The following is a 14,773-nucleotide window of genomic DNA, read 5'->3' as shown; positions in this document are numbered from 1 at the left end:
AGAAGACAGTCAGGTATGCTATCAAGTGATCGCCTGGTTGTTGTTGTTGTTGTTTTTAGGAGCTACAGAGTTTATTGAACCAGTAGGACCGCTGATTGAGGCTTCCAAATGTACATTTTCAGTCAGATGATCCAGATTAAATTTGGTTTAACAGTACAGTTTCTATAACCCTGCATACTCAGTAAATGTCATCTACAGTAAACTGATTAACAGTTGTCAGTCTGCAGTTGTTTTTTAATTTGGTAATCGACTACTTGTTGATTGGAAAATACTTGGTTTGAGTTTGCCAATTGTCTTTTGGAATGCAATTTTGGCAATTTTACTTTTCAAATTGTCACCCAGTGTACGTTTTGTTCCTCAGAATGTATGTGACGTTCCAGTTTTTAGCAATTGAAAAGGGATTTTTCCCATGTTAAATCGGAGTGCACCCAAATACGCAGTCTGAATCAGATCCAGATTAAACTTTTGATTTTGCTATAGTCAAATGTGCAGTCTGTGTTCGTCTTGGTTTGAATTTGCAGCTTCTTACTCAGCATATACAGTATTTTGAAAATTAATTCAAACAATATGCGATTTGTTGTACCAGATTAAATTTGGATAAATAAATTTTAAAAAATGCATCCATATGTGGAACACTCACAGTAAAATTTTATCTTGTACATAAAACAAACCAAAAGCAGCCGCTTTACTTCCCGTTTTGACGTTTTAGGTTCTTGTTGGGCTTTTAGAAATAGTTGAAGTGCTTTAATGGATTCCTCTCGTATTCTGGGAGGGATTTACGCCTATTAATCCTACTGAGGACCTCCCGAGCTGCACTGACTGAAAAATTAATTAATTGAACATTCTTGAAATGTAAATCCTTGTTTTGGGAATCAAAAAAAAAAAGGTAACATAGAATGTGATTATCTTTTCAATTCGATTGTCACTGGCTGATACTTTCATACAATATACTGTAGCTCCTCAGCAGTCTAATACTGGTTATTTTTTGTTTAACTTTTGCCCATTTACTGGCACGTTCACAAACAATATTCATCTTCTCTTGTCAGTCCCAGAAACCCTGGATAGAAAGCACTTTCACCAAGAGGGAATGTGTGTACATACTTCCAGTGTCAAAGGACCCCCACAGGTATGTGTTTGCTCTCCCGTAGTGAGCCTTGTGGTGGTAGCCGTGGAAACGTTGTACTGTAATTGCTTGTGTGTCAGACAAGGCCCAAACCTCAACCACCACTCAAACAGCGCATAAGTGAATCCGCGTCCAACCTTGCGTTTAAGACTCAGCAGACTGTAATTATAGCTTGACGATGTTTATCGTCCTCCACTCAAGTAAACACTGAATTCAGTTGTTTTTATTTACGTGCCATGTTTAAACTCTTGAAAAGGATTATAAGTTTTAATGTCTGTTTTTAGCACAGGATTTTGCAAAAAAAACAAAATATAAAACCTTAATAGAGCCCATTATTATTATTATTATTATTATTGTTATTATTATTGTTATTATTATTATTATTGTTATATTTTTTATTTTGTAGAACCAGATTAAAATCAAGATCCAGGAATTTGTTAACTTTGCAACTGCATTTCCAAACGATTTGCTTAATATCTCAGCGAATAATGCCTTAATCTTAATGTGTATAAAAATAAAAAATAAAAAAAAATCAGGATTACACATTAAGTGGGACTCTATGAGGTCTACAGTTTGGTGCTGATCTAAATGATGTGGCCTGGGCCTGAGTGAAGGGCAAATGCTTGCTTTTTATTATTTAGTTTTTGTTTTCAAAAGACAATGTCTTTTTGGAATGCTTTTGGATTTTATTCATGGTACAGAACATTATTATACATGTACTGTATAGTGTTTTTTTTTTTGTTTTTTTTAGTTTTTTAAAGCTATTTAAACAAATAAATAAAGCTCTAGTTTATTCCAACAGTTGCAGGAATGTACTGTTTAATTGCTTTTTTTGATAAATCATCTGCGTTTTTAGTTACTCTTTGTAACTAACGTGCATTCCTCTTCCTTCCGGAACAGTTATTCTTTTTCTTAGTGTTTTCCTTTTAATCAATAATTTGCCTTTTCTCACCCAGCTCCAATGTATGTTAGCGCTCATACTGTAGTTCGGTTACCGGACTTTGAATCATGGACAAAATATCTATATGGCAATCTGTCATACCATTTTATCAATACACTAACATTTTAAAGTATGCAGGCCCTCCAGAGAACTCTGACTCACACCACTTGTACAGTATGTCTGTTTTGGTTGATAGTCAATCCTGAATGATGACTAAACAGAAAAATGAAGGAGCATCAACAGGAATTATCGAAGAACCACCTACACAGAGAAAATGGCGCAGTGTCAGGTTGATAACTGGTGGTGATCTTGCTTGCTATGTGGACTCTGTTCGATTTCAACCTTGTGAATGCTTCATGTCATGTGTTTAAATTCCATCTAGATGCCTTCCAGGATGCCAGATTTGCCAACAGCTAGTCCGGTGAGTCCCGCCTCAGTCTTTGTTTCCTACATTCTTTGATCAGTCAGGATTAGCCTGGAGTGAATCTCTGCTACCCAGAAGCAGCCTGAAGGCAAGGAGTGTAATTCCACCGAGCAGAAACCCGCCTCAGGAAACAATTAACTTCCAGGCTTTGTGTTGCCACATTCTTCGCTAAGCTAATCACCTGAGTGGAGAACCCCATGTTGCCCATAAATTATGACTATTGTGACCTCACTAGTAAAGCTCATTAAAATGTAAATACAGTAGTCACTTGTTTATTCTTCAAACATTCTTATATTATTGTTGTGTTTAGAAGGCTGGATTTATTGGAATTGTTTTTATTGGAATTGTTTTCTTTCAGTAGAATGCTTCATAATGTTGGGGAAAAAACTGCAACATTTAGCTGGTTTCTGTGAGAATCATAAACACATCTAACTTGCACTTCTTACTGTAGCTCTTTTTTTACTCTTTATAGGGCTGAAATTGATGACAGCACAATCATTAGTCAATTGTAAAGCCAATAAATGCAGAAATCTTAGAACCCATCTGCCTTTAGTGACTGTATGTACGATGTTTTAATAACATTTTAACATTCAAGCACACCACTTTTATTAATAAAAGACAAAAACACTTGAGCTTTATTCTTAATGCTCCCGTAATTCTCTCACTCATGTAAATAGAATCTCAACACAGTTGGTAGTTTTTGTGTTTGTTTGTTTGTTCCCCCCCAGTTGATAGTTTAAACAGCACAGTGCACAGTCAACCCAACTTATTAAGTCCACAACATCCGGTGTATATTCTCCTTCTCATAAGACCCTTGTTCAGGTTGCTGCGTTTTGAGTAAGTGGCAATAAATATTAAATAAGATGAAAAAAGATACATAAACTCAGACTGCATTACTCACTGAATTGAAAAATGACCACCCACCACCACCACCACCACCCAGTTTTGTATTTTTAGCTTTGCTTTAATTTTTGGATGCTTGTGTTTTGGAAGGGCTTAAAAGTGCTTACGTTTCAAATGGTGTTTAAATTCTGCTTACAAATGACACACTATCTCCAACACAATACTTGTCTGTTCTTTTATTTCATCTCCCTCTGGTAGTTTTCTAACATAAAATAAAGTCATGAACAATGCAATAATTCAGAATGCACAATCAATTTACCACAGTTTCAAGAAGCTCGGAAAAGCTTGAAAGTTCTTTAAAACTGTCTATGTATTCCTTGTGTTTAATAATAGTTCCTGACAATACATTTGTGGTCAGTTTGTAACTGCGTGCATGTGCATTGCCGGCGCAGGTGCTGCTGCGGCCGTCTGGTGCGGCAGCATGTTGGCTTCACAGCCAGCCTGGCCAACAAATACTCGGACGTGAAGACGGCTGAGAGCGCCGGCCGGCCCGCGCCGGAGCTGGAGGAGTGGTCAGTGGAAAAACACACAGAGGCCAGCCCCACTGACGCCTATGGTGTCATTAACTTCCAGGGAGGATCGCACTCCTATAGAGCTAAGGTAGGAAGGATTACCGGTACTGTGTGCCTCTGTTTACCAGGGCATATTGGTCATTTTTCAATGATGTACTGTATGTGTAGCATGGATTGTGTGGGCAGGAAATATTAACACAGAAACCCAAAAGTTATCAAAACACCATGTTTAATGTGCAATTCATGCAGGGATTGAATTGACAGCAATTGTATTTTATTTTATTTCTGTCTTTATTTCTGTCTAAGCAAATTCTGAACTACTTTATATGTTTTATATTGTTTGTAGTATATAATTTTGTATTTTTTTTCATATTTATTAAAAAAAAATCTATTTTGTAAAAACGAATGCAAAATTACTGCTCTTGATCATAATCATGAACAGTATAATGGTATCGTAATAATGAATTTAAATGATAAATGTAACAGTTTTTTTTTTTATTTTCATGCAAAATAAATGTAATAATACTTTTATCCTACAGTATATGTTTGTTTTCATTAATTTTATTACAAATGATATTCATTTATTATATATTTATAAAATGTTTTGTTTTCATTTTGGATAAAAAGGTAAAACCCAAAATGTACAATAACCTGCTTTTTATTGGACTTAAAAATATGCATATTTGTGTGCTTATTGACTGTCCGTGCAGTATGTGCGTTTGTCCTACGACTCGCGTCCGGAAAGCATCCTGCGGCTGATGCTGAAGGAGTGGCACATGGAGCTGCCCAAGATCCTCATCTCTGTCCACGGGGGCGTGCAAAACTTTGAGCTGCACCCTCGCATCAAGCAGGTGGTTGGCAAGGGCCTCATCAAGGCAGCTGTCACCACAGGTGCCTGGATCCTCACTGGAGGGGTCAACACAGGTTTGGAGATGCTTCATTTCTATCTTACTTTTTTTTTTTTTCTTCTTCTTTTTTTTTCCCCTTATTTTTTCTTCTCAAATCTATACTGTACCAGGGTTTTAGGCCACCTTAAGAATTGATGTTTTAGCAATCTGTAGTAACGATTAATAAAATCTAAAAAAGTAATAAAATCTTCAATACTGACTGTTATTTGCATCACTTTCTCAAAGGTGTAGCAAAGCATGTCGGTGATGCTCTCAAAGAGCACTGCTCCAGGTCATCAAAGAAGATTTGCACTATTGGTATTGCACCCTGGGGAGTCATCGAAAACAGGACCGACCTCATCGGGAGAGACGTAAGACGTACCATCATGTCGCACTGTCAAAAAAAAAACCCAAAAAAAAACGTTGACTTTTTTTTTTTTTTGTTTGTTTTGTTTTGGGTTTTTTTGTTGTGTGCACAGATCATCGCTCCATACCAGACGCTGCTAAATCCCCTCAGCAAACTCAATGTTCTCAACAACCTCCACTCACATTTCCTCCTTGTTGACGATGGCACGGTGGGCAAGTATGGGGCGGAGGTCCAACTGCGGAGAGACCTGGAGAAGCACATCAACCTCCAAAGAATACATGCACGTAAGAGCCACACCACAGAGGATGCCTATAGAGGATACACTGAAGCCTTGATTCATGGTGGGTACGTTCCAGACCCACATGCAAAGACGTAAATCCAGACTTAAGAAAGACCATATAAAATATAGTTCTATTTCATCCCATTTGGGATTCAGAAAACTGGAGTGACATTCATAACGTTTGATTTCCTCCCTCCCACACGCTTCAAAAACATTTAAACTTATTAAAACACTGTTGTTAAACACATTATAAACCTATTTGAGCACATTGCTTTTGAAAACATAAAATGTAAATACTGTACATGGTGTTAGGATCTGTGTGTTAGATATGTGCCTTTTAAGAGGTGAGGCCTGGTGCGGTGGCATGTTCCTGTAAATTATGTTGGATCCTTCTTCCTCCTCCTCGCAGGTATTGGTCAAGGTGTTCCCGTGGTGGCGCTCATCTTTGAGGGCGGTCCCAATGTGATCTTGACCGTGCTCAATTACCTTCAAGAGAGCCCTCCCGTCCCTGTGGTGGTGTGCGAGGGGACAGGCCGAGCCGCTGACATACTGGCCTATGTCCATAAGCAAACTGAGGAAGGCGGGTAAGGACTAGACTTTTAAATGCTGGTGATGGATCACATCACACGTATAAAAACGTAATTGACAGACACAGCGAGATATGTAATTAATCCCATGAGTGAAATTGAGTTGGTAAGAAAAGAAGCAAGGACATCAATTTATTATTATCGTGTAAATTTGCTAAACGGCCAAGATTGTACTCTATTAGTTACAGTAGTTCTTAATTATGGATCATAAAAATAAATCAGTACTTGAGCTCAGGCAAAAAGTCATCACATATTATGTATTTCGTCATTGTGTATTAAACATTAAAGTTCCTTGTCAACAATATATATGTATTACATTTCAAACTTTATTCAAGGCAACTAAACGGCGGCAACCCACAAACAGTATAAGCAACACCTGTCAGCGTAGGCCACTAAAATTTCAAAGCAGACTGACAGCTTATATTTTAGTCATTTTATGTTGATTTTTTAGCATGTTGCTGCTAAGAAATTATTATATTGGACTATATATCGTTTTTTTTTCTTCTCCCAAGCGGCCTACCAGACGGCGTGGAGGCAGACATCATCGCCACCATCAAGAAAACCTTCAACTTCAGCCAGAGCGACGCCATTCACCTTTTTCAGACTCTGTTGGAGTGTATGAAGAAGAAAGAATTGGTAAAGTGATGTAATACACCACATCATTAGCTGGATCTGCACAGTCTAAACAAGAGCAAATCAAGTCAAAGATATAAAACAAAATGTGCTGGAAAAAAAATCAGCATTGTAGAATTGTAATTATAGTTTACAGTAATTTAGCACTTTTTTGTATCATTTCTCAAACAAAATCACTAACATACCGCAGTTGGACAAAAGTATCATTAATTTTTGCCTTGACTGTTAACATTGTAGTCCACAGATATTAACAGTTAAAAAAGTACTATGAATTTCATTTTACTCGAAGCTAAGAGTTGCGTTTCTTCAAAACAGATTACAGTGTTTCACATCAGCTCTGAGGAGAGCCAGGACATCGATGTTGCCATTCTTAAGGCCTTACTCCAAGGTAGGTGTTCTTCCCATACTCACTTTTTTTTTTTTTTCTTTTAATAATAAAGACACATTTCTGCCGTAGTGCAACCCATGTTGACTCAGTGTTCATCTGAGGCAAGGGCTATAAGGTTTCAGGGCTGTGCAGTGTTTTTGTTCTGTTATTGATATGCTTTCAAAGGAGTTTGGCCGTGTTTGCCTATGACGAGATCATGTTCCCTGCATTCACAGGCTCTCAGTTCATAGTCAGTTTCAGAGACACAGAATGACTCAATATCTTGTTTACTTGATGTTATAGAAGCAACTTATTAAAACCTACCCAAAGAGTGATTCCTCACCCTCACTTTATATTTAGACAAAAGACAAGAATGCCTGTGGTGACTGCAGGTGAGTGATCATATTGATTTAAAAGTTCGCATAAACAAATATTTGTCAGCCCAAGGTGTGTTCTTGCTGGTGAAACAGTAACTCATCCTCTAAAGGACCCGCTTGCAGGCCATGTTGCCCTCTTATAGGGTAAAGAAGTCAAAATGGACACCACGTGCTTCATTATAAAACAGTAGAATCGTGTGATTATCTCCTAACCCTAGATAATTGTTCTAAGGTAATGATTGGAATTAAAAATTTAGAAATTTGATTGTCCAAAATTTAAGCCCCTAAAATTACCATAAATATGGAGCAGTTACAGTTCCTAGGTTTTAAAGAAATGTCAAAGGCACAGTGTTGCTACAAAGTATATTTTCCTTGGCATTCTATTGAGTAAGAAAGTAGAAAGCCACAACAACAATTATTGTCACAATTATTTTTTCTTAAATTGAAATATTTCTTAATATACTACTTAAATCATTTTGTACTATGATTAATATTCCGGGTTTATGTTTTGGGAAAATAGCAACCTTTATTTATAATTCAATGAGTGTCCAAGTAAGGGTTAAAGTCTGTTTTCCACTTTTCCCTTTTGGTATTTATGACGCACCAGGCAGTGTTGTGCAGACATGATGTGTAGTGGGAAGTTTGTGGGTTGTTAAATCATCAGTGTCGCTGAAACTAGAAATGTTGTGCAAGTGGGAATAATGTTGTCAGGAAATCATTTTGTGTCAGATTGCCGTTAGGCACACAATCCATTTAAAGTGCAGGAAATATGACAAAACGTGGGACACAACAAAGCAATTAATTAATCAATCGAGACTGGGCTAGAGCCTTTAATTCCCTTGTGAATCTTAACTCTTTATTTTATAGGACATTTTGCATAATTGTATGCTTCCAACTTTGTGGGAACATTTTGTGGAAGAACCTTTTCTGCATCAAGACATGCTTGAATGACTTGGATGTGGAAGAACACCATCCAGCATCATTGGGATGAACCAGAACAGAGATCGTTAGCAAACAGGCCCCCCTCTCACCTCTCTTTATTATTAATTAGTTTCACTTCCTGTAGCCTGTTAGTATAAAGGCAAGATGTCCCAACTTTTATCCAAAACAGAGTAGTAGACTGGATTGATTTTATTTAATCTAATCCTGTTAGCCAGTTCACAGAACATATACCGTTAATAAGGATGACCTTCCCTAGTAATGTACCTCTCACATAGAGTATGTGTCAGGAAGGACATAATTCAGGATTACACACACATTACTAAAATGCTATGGTACATGAAAAAAAGTTAAGAGTTCCTATTGAATTATGTCCTTGACGGTCCCATTATTTGAGTGTTGATGCAAATGTCACCTGTGTGTTACAGGCACAAATGCTTCTGCCTTTGATCAGCTGGTCCTGACCCTGGCCTGGGACCGCGTTGACATTGCCAAGAATCATGTGTTTGTGTACGGACAGCAACTTTTGGTATGTATGTGCGCGCAAATGTGTGTTTGCTTAGCTCAGCTTTAGCCCCAAACCTTTGGACTATCCCAAAATGACCCCCGAATCTCAAATAACCACAGTGGTGCAGTCTGAGGAGCTCCGCGGGCCATGTGCAGCTTGTAACATGAACTCTTATTACAGTGGTCATTATGAGCTGCCCTCAGCGCTGCTGTTTATTTTGAAACGTTGACCTTCAGGATTCTCTTCCCGATCACATGAACAGTATTTAGATTTTAATGAGGAACTCAGTCAAATGGATCTTTGTCTTCTTGATTTTTTTTGTATTTATTTTATTTTATTATGAGTTATCATAAGCTCAAAAGGTATGTCTTTTTGTGTGTGTGTGTGTGTTTTCAGGTGAGCTCTTTGGAGCAAGCCATGCTCGATGCACTTGTGATGGATCGAGTGGACTTTGTCAAGCTGCTGATTGAAAATGGTGTCAGCATGCACCGCTTCCTGACAATCAGTCGGCTCGAGGAGCTTTACAACACTGTATGGTTATGAAACGCGCACAAGCAAAGAACCAGGAAGTTTGCAAATGAGGATGTAACATTTTATTTGTTCTTTTCATTTTAGAAACAACCTCCCAACAATCCAACTCTCCTCCACCTGGTTAGAGATGTCAAGCAGGTCAGTGGAGATGATTTTCCACCTCCCGAGTAGTAGTACAAGTCGATTCAATCTCAAGAGTGCTGTTTCGTCATTGTGACTTTTCACAGAGCCACTTGCCTCCAAACTACAAGATCACCCTAATTGACGTGGGCCTGGTTATTGAGTACCTGATGGGCGGGACTTACAGGTGCAACTACACCAGAAAACGCTTTCGAATCATTTACAACAATCTCCATGGCAGCAGTAGGGTGAGTGGCCGGCAATCCTTCACTGGTGTATGGCAGTTATCTTTTACTCCTTTCACATAATGAATGCAAATAGAAAATCATTTTCTCCTTTGTGTGCACAGAGGGCTGGGCGCCACCCAATGGGCCCGGGCTCTCATTTGAGGAAAAGTCATGAGTCATTCAGCATGCACGCTGATAAGAAAGAGAAGACCAGGCACAACCATTTCATCAAGACTGCACAGCCTTATAAACCCAAGGTAAAGAAGAAAAAAAAAACATCCGAAAACCCTCACATCACTTCATATAACATTTTAATGATAATACAGGGGAACATATGAGGCTCATTAACCTACCAGTTGAGAAGAAGCACCTGTGGCTGAAGCCAAACTCTGGCAGGGTTTTATTTTCTACCTGGATTTACCAACTGTGTTTATAATATATTTTTAATTGAAACAAATAAATGCTCTCATTCTTCTTCTGTTTTATTTCTTCTTAGTAAATCACAGAGTCCCATCAATGGCGAGCTAATTTTAGAACATACCCATAAGCTACTCATGTTGTCCTTGGGGGCTGTCTAGTACCACTGGCACCATATTTTGCTTTGTTTTGTTTCTTGTGTCTGTTTTTTTTTAAAGAGCAGTGCACATTAATCAACAGAGAAGAAATCATACAGAAAAAGTATGCTGGAGTTTGCAGTGTCTAAAGCTCTTTCATCTCCCTCCCTCCCGCTCACTCCTCTATGGGTGTAACTGCTCACCCCTCCCCTCTCTAGCCGAGAAAGAGGAGGGAAAAAGCGTCGGTCCTGTCATTAATTTCAAAGATGTTGCTCGTTTAGAACGAGACGTTTCATATCTGCAAGCAGCAAATCATATTGCAGCCGAATGTGCCATTATAAAGACCTTATTACCAATGACAGAAAGTTTTAGCAGTGATTGAAACCTTGCCTTTTTAAAACCATGTTAAACCAGTAATTATCCTATGCCTATGCATGACAGCACTCCATCATTTAATAGGAGCTGCAGAAAAGACAAAGAAAAAGCAATGTGCACATTCAAAATGAATCCTTTAAGTTGCGATCTCACAAGATTTGCTAACCTCAAATGGCAAATCACTTAATCACATTTCCCCCTTAAATTTTGGTTTAATTTGTGACTTTTAAGATGCTAGTGTTTTGTATTATTAAAACATATGCAAATCTGTCACTTGTGCTGCTCTGACTGGCCTCCTCGTAGTTGGAGTCCACCAAAGAGCAAAATAAGAAGCGCAACAAGGAAGAGATTGTGGACATCGACGACCCGGAGACGCGGCGCTTTCCCTACCCGTTCAACGAGCTACTGGTGTGGGCCGTGCTCATGAAGCGGCAGAAAATGTCGCTGTTCTTCTGGCAGCACGGCGAGGAGAACATGGCCAAGGCCCTGGTGGCCTGCAAGCTGTGCCGCTCGATGGGCTACGAGGCCAAGAAGAGCGATGTGGTGGACGACACGTCGGAGGAGCTTAAGGAGTACTCAAAGTAGGTTTCCTATGACTTGGCAGAGTGTGCACCTGTGTGGTTTTAGGTTAGACTGTCTAAGCTAATGAAGACAGGACTTCATGGCTTCTGGAAATTGTACACTAATTAGTGTGTTTATACTAAAAAAATAAAAATTAAAAAAAATAATTCTATCAAGCCTCATTTTGTGGCTCATCTCCTTATGTAATTAAGCCTCGATTCGAACCTGGCAGCGATTGCTGGTGTTTTCCAGTGAGTTTGGCACATTGGCGGTGGACCTGCTGGAGCAGTCGTTCAGGCAGGACGAGACCATGGCCATGAAGCTGCTCACCTACGAGCTGAAGAACTGGAGCAACTCCACCTGCCTGAAGCTGGCCGTCTCCTCGCACCTGCGACCCTTCGTGGCGCACACCTGCACCCAGCTGCTGCTGTCCGACATGTGGATGGGGCGGCTAAACATGCGCAAGAACTCCTGGTACAAGGTTCATGCTCCATTTTAGATTTTTGCTTCTGGTTTCCTTTTTCAATGAGAAGTTGTCCTTGTGACTTAAATTGTGACACATAAAGCCAGCCAAGTGTGAAAGATTCCCAACAGAGGGTGACAAACTTCTATTTGTACGCTCACTGAATGCAAACTAAATATGTATTTGCACTTGATATCTCGGATTATTAGAACACATATATTCACAAAACACCTCATTACTTCACCTGCCTAATTTCTTTTTTCTTTTTTTCTCAGAAAAAACAAAAAACTGAACCAAATGATATATATTTCTATTAATTTTATTTCAGGGTTATAATTGAATGACCTGTTTAACTAAAGATGCAACTGATTTTAGGTGTTACCTGTTTTATAACTTTGTGTTTTGTAAGTGTAAGAACTTTTTTTTTTTTAAAGCAATTAAGTCATGATAGTGATAACCATTTATTAGTGGTCATCTCTACAACCAGGAATTTCTTGTTAAGCGTTATTATTATTATTATTATCATTATTATAATTGTGCATGCTATGAGATAGGCGTTTTCTAATATTTCGGTTCTCATTATATGTACCGGTAGTAGCTAGCTACCCACCCAAGAGGGGCAAAATATGAGAGCCCACCCACCTCTGTGTTTGCTGCCAGGTGATCCTGAGCATTTTAGTGCCTCCTGCCATCCTGCTGTTGGAATACAAGTCAAAGGCCGAGATGGCGCACATCCCGCAGAGCCAGGACGACCACCAGATTACCATGGAGGACAGCGAAAACAACTTCCAAAATATTGCAGATGACATCCAAATGGTCAGAAACCCTCAGTGAATCGCGCTGCATGTTTCTATTCCTCTGCTTGTTTGTTTCCCCTTATGGATGTTGGATTTTGACTTCTTTTTAGGATGTATTCAAGGAGGCCAGATCCAGTGACCCTGCAGATGCAAAGACCGACATGGAGACACATGTTCGGTCCAGAAAGCTGCCATTAACCAGGAAAATCTACGCTTTCTACCACGCTCCCATTGTCAAGTTCTGGTCCAACACGGTATGCGTGCATGCTATTCTAGGTCATAATAAGATGGGAACTTCCTCCTAAGATTTCCAGTCTTAAGTGTGTCTCAACAAGGCTTATCATAATGGCATTTACAACAATCGGTAGAGAAAAAAGGGAGCAGTTATACTTATTGCACTGGATCCTTCTTGAGCTGTCAATTTCAGTTAAATCAATCTTCATTTGAATTTTAGTGCGCATATAAAACTGAATCAGTCTCTCAGTCTCGCTGTACTTCAGTACAATTCAGGAGTAGTCGTCAAACAATAATGACAAAAGGAAAAGGGACAAGGTGCATACAGTCTTATCAGACACTCAGATATGCATCACTTACGCTTTGGATGTTCACCGCTTAATGACTCCCATAGAGGATCAATATTCCCACAGCACCTCTTTATGGGAAGCTCAGGGGACACATTCATACAAGTCTTGGTGACTTGTATTTATGTAGTACTAGGAAACAACTGAGATTTTGTTTCTGCCATTGTCACATTTATCATTTGTTGGCATCTACACTGCTTGTGCCAAGTAATGCGCTCATTTTTTGCCTCAAATGCTTGAAGATGCATTGTGTTGGTAAAATTGTTTAGTCAAGTTTTTGTATTATTTATAAGATATTATTAATTAACCAATTATTCAAATGGATAAACAAACACAAAATCTTCTTAATATGATGATTGGCTGTTTTTTCCCCTTCTGAAATAACTGTAGTATGAGTGTTAGAATTTCTCAACATTCATACAGCTTTTGAGTCATCACATTCACACTCGTGCTTGAGGTTATCTCATCTCCTCTTTGTACGTAGCAAGCCCGGGGCAGGTTTTCAGAAGTGTGGGAATCGCCGCTTAGTTCTATTTACGAGAACAATAATGAGTAGATAGCATCAATGAACGACCTAATTAGCATATATCAGATGGCTTCTTGCATCCTGACCTGCATGCATCAATGGCAGCGCTCTGCCCAGACTTTAGTCGTCAGATAAAACCTTTACTACTTTAGTGTTTTTGGTTTGTAATTTAAAGGTCCACATAGTCCGTGTTGTATCTGCTATATCAGCTTAAACAATATATATGCTAATTATCCTACTTTCCCACACTCCCGTCTTTGACCCGCAGTTAAGAGTTGAAGAGGTGTTTTTTGAAAACAAGGCTCCCCCTACTGTAGGAAAGTAGAACTGATTTAGTGTACCTGTCTTAAAAAAAAATTAAAGCAGCGTTTTTTACAAAAAATAAAATAAAAGACTACGTATTGTAATTTGTTCTGAATAATATTATGATACTACTTAAATGTATTGTGGTTTGGAGAGCCATGCCAAATTCATCTTACTAGGGTCGAGCCTCCAAAATTGAACATAATCTGTTCGTGACGCTAGTTGACAGGCAAGTTGTTGTGATTTCCCCACCTGTTGAATGGAGAAAATTAATACATGTATTATGATTATTTGTAGCCCTGGTGATGAATGAATACTGATACACAACTCTGTCTGCCGCCCCACCTGATTTTGACAGCTAGTTTTCTCGTGTGTCCTCAGCTATTTTATTTGGGTTTCTTGATGCTCTACTCATACGTGGTCCTGGTAAAAATGCTGGAATGGCCTTCTCCTCAGGAGTGGGTCGTCATCCTCTACATCTTCACCTCAGCCATTGAGAAGATTCGAGAGGTACGTCATTTGATAGTCTTTAATAATTTCTTTCATGTTTGGCCAAATGACCAAAATGTTTGCCTCATTTGCAGATGTTTATGTCAGAAGCAGGCAAAATAAGTCAAAAGATAAAGGTGTGGTTTGATGACTACTTCAACGTCTCTGACTTCCTGGCCATCGTGTCCTTTTTCATCGGCTTTGGCTTGAGGCTGGGTGGAGTGAAAACCTTCGTGCCCGGCAGGACAGTCTACTGTCTCAATATCATCTTCTGGTATGTGCGACTCCTCGATATCCTGGCTGTCAACCAGCAAGCTGGGCCCTACGTCATGATGATCGCCAAAATGGTGAGTTCCCAACACAACTGTGACTTTATACCACATACCGATATGCTACTCA

General features: G+C 39.0%; 1 protein-coding gene across 7 annotated transcripts in view; it reads left to right on the top strand.

Moving 5' to 3' along the window:
- The window catches only part of trpm7 (transient receptor potential cation channel, subfamily M, member 7), a 34,064-nt gene that overhangs the window by 6,465 nt on the left and 12,826 nt on the right, over positions 1–14,773 (top strand). For 5 of the 7 annotated variants that reach the window (XM_077519796.1, XM_077519797.1, XM_077519798.1 and 2 more), the window contains exons 2-21: positions 1,047–1,126; positions 2,446–2,484; positions 3,783–3,990; positions 4,613–4,826; positions 5,036–5,160; positions 5,269–5,440; positions 5,846–6,020; positions 6,536–6,659; positions 6,972–7,044; positions 8,768–8,868; positions 9,244–9,378; positions 9,463–9,516; positions 9,606–9,746; positions 9,848–9,982; positions 10,958–11,235; positions 11,468–11,696; positions 12,339–12,494; positions 12,586–12,729; positions 14,267–14,395; positions 14,470–14,721. In XM_077519796.1, coding sequence (XP_077375922.1) covers positions 1,047–1,126; positions 2,446–2,484; positions 3,783–3,990; positions 4,613–4,826; positions 5,036–5,160; positions 5,269–5,440; positions 5,846–6,020; positions 6,536–6,659; positions 6,972–7,044; positions 8,768–8,868; positions 9,244–9,378; positions 9,463–9,516; positions 9,606–9,746; positions 9,848–9,982; positions 10,958–11,235; positions 11,468–11,696; positions 12,339–12,494; positions 12,586–12,729; positions 14,267–14,395; positions 14,470–14,721 — 2,964 coding nt within the window. Of the gene's footprint in view, positions 1–1,046; positions 1,127–2,445; positions 2,485–3,782; positions 3,991–4,612; positions 4,827–5,035; positions 5,161–5,268; positions 5,441–5,845; positions 6,021–6,535; positions 6,660–6,971; positions 7,045–8,767; positions 8,869–9,243; positions 9,379–9,462; positions 9,517–9,605; positions 9,747–9,847; positions 9,983–10,957; positions 11,236–11,447; positions 11,697–12,338; positions 12,495–12,585; positions 12,730–14,266; positions 14,396–14,469; positions 14,722–14,773 lie in introns of those variants that run through there. The other 2 variants (XM_077519801.1, XM_077519802.1) reach the window with 2 other exon arrangements.

Source organism: Festucalex cinctus, chromosome 4 (assembly GCF_051991245.1).
Source record: "Festucalex cinctus isolate MCC-2025b chromosome 4, RoL_Fcin_1.0, whole genome shotgun sequence".
In the NCBI taxonomy this organism is placed as follows: domain Eukaryota; kingdom Metazoa; phylum Chordata; class Actinopteri; order Syngnathiformes; family Syngnathidae; genus Festucalex; species Festucalex cinctus.
The sequence above is the reverse complement of the archived record's forward strand: the minus strand, read 5'-3'. Positions and strand labels throughout refer to the sequence as shown.